We start from the raw sequence: 8771 nt of genomic DNA on the forward strand, positions 1-8771 counted from the left end.
CGTTATTCTTTTGATCAAAATGAAGAGGCCCCCTTTGTCTCTTCTGATTAGTTTTAGTTTAAAGTCTGTTTTGTCAGATATTAGAATTGCTACACCTGCTTTTTTCTTAGTGCTGTTTGCTCGGTATATTTTTTTTTTCCCATCCTTTCACTTTGAGATAGTGTCTGTCCTTGAAAGTGAGATGAGTTTCTTGCAGACAACAAAAAGATGCATTTTGTTTCTTAATTCGTTCAAATAGTCTGTGTCTTTTGACTGGGGAGTTCAGTCTGTTAATATTTAAAATTATTAATGAAAGATGGGTATTGCATCCTGTCATTTTTATTTCTCTTTACATTCTTGATATAGGTGTACCTTTCCACAGTTATACCTTCATTGGAGTTCTTTTCGCAACTCCTTTGGTATAGTCATTCCTTTCTTCAGCTCTTTGTATTGCTTCCAGAACTCACTGAAGGACTGGTTTTGTGGACATGAATTCCTTCAACATTAGTTTTGTCATGGAAGATTTTTCTTTCCCCTTGGACTGTAATAGACAGTTTGGCTGGGTATAGTAATCTGGTTTGGCATCTGTGGTCATTTAAAACTGGGAATACTTTGGTCCAGGCTCTTCTAGCTCTCAGTTGGCATCTGTGGTCATTTAAAACTGGGAATGCTTTGATCCAGGCTCTTCTGGCTTTCGTAGTTTTCACTGAAAAGTCAGGTGTAATCCTAATGGGTTTTCCTTTATATGTGACTTGTTGTTTCTCTTTTGCAGCTTTCAGTATTGTCTCTTTGTTTTGTACATTTTGTGTTTTTACTATGATGTGCTGTGGAGAATTTCTTTTCTGTCGTGTCTGATTGGTGTTCTATATGCTTCTTGTATTTGTATGGGCATGTCTTTGTTTAATATTGGGAAATTTTCTTGCATGATTCTGTTGAAGATCTGGTCCATGCCATGATCTTGGGATTCTTCTCCTTCCTGTATGCCTATGATTCATAAGTTTGATCTTTTTATGGTGTCACACAATTCCTGCATATTCCATTCTTATGATTTCTTAAGGTTTTCATAATCTTTGTTTGAGTGGTCTAGTTCGTTCACTTTATCCTCCAGTCTTGATACTCTGTTTTCCATTTCATTCATCCTATTGGTGAGGCTTTCTCCTGTCCTTCCTAATTGGCTCACTGAGTGTTTCACTTCCTTTTTCATTTCAGCCTTCAATATTTCTCTTTTCTGAATTCATTCAGAAGTTTATCCCTATCTTTCTTTAGTTCTTTGATTTCTTTGTGTGTTCTTTAAAATCACTGAATTCTTTTATCATGTTTATAATTGTTCTTTTGAGTTCCATGTCCTGCATTATCTCTAGGCAATTCTCATTGTACTCCTCTGGAATATTGGTATGTTGTGGGGACATGTTATTTTTCATTTTTCATGTTGTTATTCTTTATTTGTGACTTTTACATGTGAATTTCATTTGTATTTTCTGATTCTTATGTGAGACTCAAGCCTTCATTTTAGGTCTGTTTCTTTTTGTGAACTTTATGTGTCTTTGTGGTTTACTTTTTGGGCATGAAAGGCTGTTTCCTCTAAGCTTACAGTTCTGTGTTTTGATTTTATATTGGAGTGGCCAGATTGCTTTTGTCTTGAGGAGTTCCCACAGAGGCCCAAGTCAGATGAGGATCAGATGCTCTCAGGCTTTCTCCTAAGGTCTGGATCCCTCCAGGATAGATTTTGGTCTTAGGAATTTGGGGGTTGGACTGGCCTGGGAGCCGAGCACAGGAAAGATGCTGGTCTAGGGCAGCTGGTGGCCCTGCCATCCAGAGATGCAAAGGAAGATGGGGGCGGAAGGCAGCCCCAAGAGCCCCTGGTGACTGCAGTGAGGAACTGGGTTGGTCTGGATGCAAAGGATCACGAAGAAGAAAGGTCAGACCTGGAGTCCTGAAAAGATGCTGGAAGGTTGTGCAGACCGTGGAAGGCAGAGGGATGTGAGGGAGGGGCCAGGTCCAGAGCACCCCTGGGGACCTGAGAAGGAACTGAGTTGGTCTGAATGCACAGAATCAGGAGGCAGTGGTGTGGTGGTCCCTCAGGTGTCTGGCGCGATGAGACAAGGAATGGGACAGGACCCAGGCTAGGAGGAAAGACCGACAGGGGAGATGGGAGTGTGAGTGAGGCTGGGGGAGTCAAGTCTTGGAAGGCTCAATTGACTTACCCCAGAGAGAGAAGCCTGTGGGTTGGAGAGAGGCCCGTGTGTCCTACAGGCCCAGAGAAGTGGAGGGAGGTGAAGGTATTTTGTTTCTTTGAGTCAAGGTCTTTACTATGTGGTCCCAGCTGTCCTGGAACCCTGTATGTAGACCCCCAGGCACCATGTGTGCATCACCAATTCCAGCTCCAGCCATATTCTTTTTTGTTTGTTTGTTTGTTTGTTTGTTTGTTTTGTTTTTGGTCTTTTTTTGAGATAGGGTCTCTCTGTAGCCCCAGCTGGCCTGGAACTTACTATGTAGACCAGGCTGCCCTTGAACTCACAGAGATCCACCTGCCTCTGCCTCCTGAGTGCTGGGATTAAAGGTGTGTGCCACCAGGCCCAGCTTCCAGCAATAGTTTTAGAAACCAATTTCACTGCTTAAAAACTAGAAGTTAGCATGTTAGTACACGGATTTAATCCCAGCACTTAGGAGGCAGAGGCAGGTGGGTCTCTGTGAGATAGAGGCTAGCCTGATCTATATAGTAAATTCTAGAAATGCTGGGACTATAAAGAGACCCCATCTCAAATACTAGAAGTTAAGAACATTGTATTCATTTTCAATGTTCCTATTATTTCATCTGGTAACACAGCGTTCAGATTTTGTAGTTTGTTGAGTGGATATGTAAATGCTTTTAAAGGCTGATGCGTTAATGCTATGGTATTTAACTCTTCTTTGAAACTAACTCTTGGATTTGAAAAAATACTGAATTGACTGGTTTTGTTTTTAAAATTACATCACTGATATTCTACAAGTGGAATAAAGGAAATAAGCTTTTTATGCATGTTGGGGGTTGGTAACTATAGATAAACATTGAAACTAGTGAGGAGAAGGAGGGGAAGGACAGACAGTATTTATTGAGTACCTGTTGTAACTCAAATGTGAGTGAGGGGAAGGAAAGGAAAGACAACCAGCATTTATTGAGTGCCTATTGTAACTCATAGTGGGTGAGGGGAAGGAGAGGAAGGACAGACAGCATTTATTGAGTGCCCATTGTAACTCAAATTGAGTGAGGGGAAGGAGAGGAAAGACAGAATTTATTGAGTGCCTATTGTAACTTGGGTCTTACATTACTTTCTTACATAGTGCATTTAACATCAACAAAAATCTCATGAAATGTAAATATCAGTAGTGCCCATTTTGCAGAAAAATCACCTAAAATAATTTGCCCTGAGTAAATGGCTAGTAATAAAGGTCAGTATTTAATTCTAAATCTTTGGCTTCATTGAGACGATTATTTAAAAAAAAAAAAAAAAAAAAAAAAAAAAAACTAAACTCATGGTGGCAGTTGTCCCAGCCCTCAGGAGGCAGAGGCAGGCGGACCTCTATGAGTTCAAGGCCAGCCTGGTCTATATAGTAACTTCCAGGCCAGCAGGGGCTACAGGGAAACCCTGTCTTTAAAAAAAAAATCAAATAATAATAATAATAATAATAAATAAATAAGATGAAATGAGTCAAGCTATTGGCATTATAAAATAAAATAATGAAGCTGGGCGTAGTGGTGCATGCCTTTTATCCCACCACTTGGGAGGCAGAGGCAGGCGGATCTCTGTGAGTTCAAGGCCAGCCTGGTCTACACAGTGATTTCCAGTACAGCTGGGGCTATAGGGAGACCCTGTCTCCAAAAGACCAAAAATAAATAAATAAAATAAAATAAGGAAACAAGGAGAAAGAGGTTCTTAGTCTCATTCATGAAATAATTTAAGAATGGACCCAAACAGAAGCTTTTACATCTTTTATTAGAATCTTAGAGAAAAATCCTCAAGGCAGGTGGGCCAGTAATCTTGGCAGCTGCCTTGAGGAGGTGAATAGTGGGAAGAAGGAAAGAAAGCCATGGAGCCATGCAGGTTTAGAGCCTGCATGGAGGTCAGACATGTGGCTTGCAGCCACATGGCTGGGAGAAGGAGGCGTTAGAGAAAAAGTGAAGAAATACAAGATGCTAGGGGCAGCCCAAAGCCTTAGAAGAGAAAGCATGTTTAGAAAGAAAGGCATGAAGGAAAAAAGGAGAAATTACGCTTTCCTGAAGAAAGCAGACAGACTTACGGAGGCCTTCATAATTGTGGCTGGTCTGGAAATTCTGCAGGCATCTGAGCTAGTTCCAGGCAGGAAATATTCACCACCTTATTAACACACCGGGTATTCTGCCCATCTGTTTAGCATAACTTAAGGTGAACCCGCAGTCTTGGGAGTGGTTCTGTCACCAGGTAATTGACCAGTGAGACTGGAAAAGTGAGTCCTCCAACAGATAGACTAGACATTTCTTATAGTCTGGACCAGTTCAATTTATGGGGCTTATTGATACTCTAACAATAACAGATGATATATACAATCTTTCTGAACAAAAAATAAAGGCAGAATTGAGGAAAGATCTAGAATTCCTTGTACTGGCCATGTCTGGAGCAGTTGTCAGAGTGCTGTTTAGTAGTGGTGGATCCATATTGCCTGGAAGTACTGGCAGAGGTAGGTGGTAGGAAGGCTTAGCTGTGCACTCCATCACAAGCTGTGGATTTAAAACCTTTTATTTATTTGTATCAACTGACAGAGATGTGTTTCCAGTGAGTAGACCTCATGAACAGTCTATTTATTGATCTGAATCTATTGATAGATTTGTTGTTACTTAAGCTTAAGTTAATTGCTCCCTAGAACTGAATTTTCAGTCTCAGATACTTGGGTTATCTATGAAATTTCTAAACATTGATATAAAATATTTTTTGGAAATAGAAAGCCAACTTGGTTAGTATTTTTAAGTGAATGGGGAATGCTGATCTTAATACCTAGTATTGAAACTGAGAAAGTATGAATAGGGTTTATGGATATGTTATGAAAAATATCACACAAAATGGCTGTCTCCCAGGTTTTTGAAAATACATGGATTGGTGAAATTTTGAAACTTCTCAAGTTATCACTTGTGTCTAAGATGCTAAATATTTTCTGCCTTACAGTTGTAAAATTTTCTGTCACCTCCATTTACCACCTTCTTTAATGTTTCTAGGTTATTGAATCTTTGGGAATTATTATTTATAAAGCATTGGACTATGGTTTGAAAGAGAATGAAGAAAGGGAGCTGAGCCCTCCCCTAGAGCAGCTCATTGATCAAATGGCCAATACAGTTGAGGCTGATGGGAACAATGATGAGGGATATGAGGCTGCAGACCCAGAAGACGAAGATGAGGACAAGAGGAGCATCTCAGCTATTCGGTCCTATCAAGATGTCATGAAGGTAAAGCCACACCTTACTTAGAGTTTGTTTCTCTGTGAGTTGTGATGTTCAAAAGAATGGCATGGTAACTCGGCATTTGGCAATAGTTCCCAGGCTTTGTGCAGCCTGAATGATCATAACTTTTAGCCACTTCTAGTGTATAATGTGCTGGTTACCATTGCCCCTCTGACAACAGCCTGCTGGACCTCGCGCTGTCAGCTGGTTACTGTATTTTCTTCTTACCTAGTCAGTTACAACTGTGAGCCAGTTCTTTACATGAAGACTAAATTCCACCAATATCAGCTGGTGTTTCACTTTGTTTTGTTGATCTTCCTAGTACAGTCTGCATGTGAATGAATGAAGCCAGTTCATTGGGTAAGATGAAAAATTTCTCTCTAGTTTAATTTTGCTGCACACTTGAAGGCTAAATGTATAGAGATGAAAACTAAGACAAGCTTGACAAGTTAGCCTCAAGGTATTATGTTTGAGATTATTTATATATAATTACTAGATTTTTATTAAGTATGTCACTTAGTTTTTCAATATTTTCAGCAATAGGATGTAGAGACACCATGCAAGTACACTTTTCAGTTGTGCTGTGCACTCTGGGTGCCTCATCTTCCCCAGAAGAAATGTCCCTCAGGACTTGGGAAGAGACTAGATAAGCTATCATTCTTAACAAATTAAGATATTTTCTTCTTTTTGTTGTATTTGTTTTAAGGCAGGTTTTCCATATAGCCCTAGCTGGTCTGGAACTCTCTGTGTAGACCAGATGGGCCTCCATCTCACAGAGATCCATCTGCCCATGCCTCCCAAGTGCTGGGACTAAAGGTGTGAGCCACCATGCCCAGCTTCTTTACTTCTAATACCAGTAGCCCTCCTCATTTTAAACCAATGTCCCCACAGTACACATGTAACATTTCACAACTTGTATTCATTTTAGATACTCTAGGTGTTAGAGTTTGTTTTTATTTTCATTTTTTAAATTTACATATTTTTATTGATTCCAGAATGTCATACAATGTATTTTGATCATATTTAAACCTCTTCCCCATCCAGTTCTTCCCTGTTGAACTCCCTTCCTGATTTCCTGTCCTCCATTATTATCTATTTATTTACTTATTTATTTATTCATTTAACTTTTGTTTTATGAAATATTTTATTATTTTTATTTTATGTGTATGTGTGTATTGCCTGCATGTACGTAAGTGCACCTATGTCGTGCAATGCCCATGGAAGACAGAGGAAGTTGTCGGATCCCCTGGAACTGGAGTTATGGACAGTTGTTAGTTGCCATGTGGGTGCTGGGATTCAAACCCAGGTCTTCTGCAAGAACAACCAGTGTTCTAAACTGCTGAACCATCTCTCTAGCCCCAACTTTTGTTTTTTAAAGGTCTATTGATTTCAATCCATACCTCCCAAGTGCTCCTAGGCATGGATTCATACCCTAGAGTCTAGTCAACCTACTAGGCATCACACCAGTGACGAAAGCTGACTCTCCCTCTCTCAGAGTTCATTTGCCAGTAGATCCTCAGCTAGGGTTAGAGCTTCCGGCCCAAGGTCCCCATCCATGTTGGGCCCCTTTAGAGTTTGTTTTTAAAAATAGATACTAAGCCGGGCGTGGTGGCACACGCCTTTAATCCCAGCACTCGGGAGGCAGAGGCAGGTGGATCTCTGTGAGTTCAAGGCCAGGCTGGTCTACATAGTGAGTTCCAGGACAGCTGAGACTACAGGGAGACCCTGTCTCAAAAAGACCAAAAAAAAAAAAGATACTAAAGGACACTATGCAAAGTGAAACAAGCCAGATACAAAAAGAGAAATACAGCATTTCCTCTCATGGGCAGGGAAAGCAAAGCGGACCTGAATGTAAATTGGGTTACTAGAGGTGGTTAGGCCCTAGGTAGATAAAAGCAGGTTGGATTTGGTCACTGAAGGCTGTCTGCCTATGAGGAAATATCTTATCAAACCCCATTAATATGTACAGTACAACAGAGTAATCAAAAATAAAATAACTTTTAAGAAGGAAAATACATCTAAGCATATTTAGAGGTCTGCAGACCAAAATTGACCTGCTAGTTCTGTGGAAGACCACTGATAAATAAATAGACCACTTATGTAAAATATGAAGAATAAAAGGTATTACATTAACATAAATGACAGAATGTGTGAAATTTGGTGGGCGGGGCATGGGAGGGTGGGAATGGGGAAGGGGGCATAAAAATGAGTAAGGTGTTATGTATGAAATACCCAAAAATTCAATAAAAATATACAAAAATGTATTACCTCAAGAAGCAAGCTTACACCACTGGAAATGGTTGGCAGGTTTTGACTGCGCGTGTGGGCTGGGGGCAGTGCAGTGCAGGTGTAGTGAAGGGAAACTGGAATATACCATGTGGGTCTCTTAAGTCAACCCTGTCACTAGCAGCATGACTGAGGAGCCAGACTGCTGTCTTACACTAGAGAATTGGAAGATGGGGGACACAAGGAATGGAAATCTTAAAATTATTATTCAGCAGCATTAAGTATATTGACGTATAAAACAAAAATTCCTGGGCATTTAGTAATTTGAATGGATACTTTTTACCTTAATTAAATTTGAGCTATTATAGTTTCATAACATAACTGTTAAAATTCTATAAAAATAGTTAAAAGGCTGCTTAAGACATATTTTGTAGTTTTGGGGGGAATCTCTAGGTTTTCCAATTCCATTACTAGCAGTTTCGTTTGATGATACCATAACCTCACCTTTTATTGTTTGGTTTCCATGTCAATCAAAGTTTGCCTATAAAATTTCCTGTGTCTGTAATAGCATATTCTGAGTGTCCTTTTGGCTGAATGAAAGGGGAAAAATTGCTGAGACATTTGACAAGAAAGCTGAAAAAAATTTCAATATCACAAAACATTACTCATGACCACAAAGAAACACATAAAAGTTTGTGGTTTCACTGGTGGGTTGAAAACCTCCATTAGTAATTTGACTGCTTCACTTTGTTGAAAGAGACGACAAAGAAAATGACTGCTTTCTCTTGTTTGAAAAAAAAAAAACTTCATTATCATCATTATTGTATGTGTATATGTGCTCATTAGAAGATTCCTCTGTGGAGTAAGTTTTCTATTTCCACCTTTATATGAGCTTCAAGATCAAACTCGTGTTATGAGGCCTGATCAGAAAGCGCCTCTACCCACTAAGCCACCTCACCAGGGCTTTGACTGCTTTCATCTTGTCAAATCCAGAAGTGTGAAACAAATTTGGAATAATGCAAATATGGGATTTTTAGGACCTTAAAGAAAATTTGTTTTCATTTTAATGTATATATATATATATATATATATAATTAAAAAATAAAATAAAATCTTT

The 8771-nt window shown here is 39.5% G+C and overlaps 1 protein-coding gene across 1 annotated transcript in view; it reads left to right on the plus strand.

Annotated features, from left to right (window-relative positions):
- LOC103729730 (protein spire homolog 1-like) overlaps window positions 1–8771 on the plus strand; it is a gene marked incomplete at its 3' end in the record, with an annotated part of 118969 nt that overhangs the window by 98540 nt on the left and 11658 nt on the right. Inside the window, exon 5 of the mRNA XM_017796741.1 lies at window positions 5207–5434. Coding sequence (XP_017652230.1) covers window positions 5207–5434 — 228 coding nt within the window. The remainder of the gene's footprint in view (window positions 1–5206; window positions 5435–8771) is intronic.

This window comes from Nannospalax galili, unplaced genomic scaffold, assembly GCF_000622305.1.
Source record: "Nannospalax galili isolate Female #2095 unplaced genomic scaffold, S.galili_v1.0 scaffold3670, whole genome shotgun sequence".
NCBI classification, from domain to species: domain Eukaryota; kingdom Metazoa; phylum Chordata; class Mammalia; order Rodentia; family Spalacidae; genus Nannospalax; species Nannospalax galili.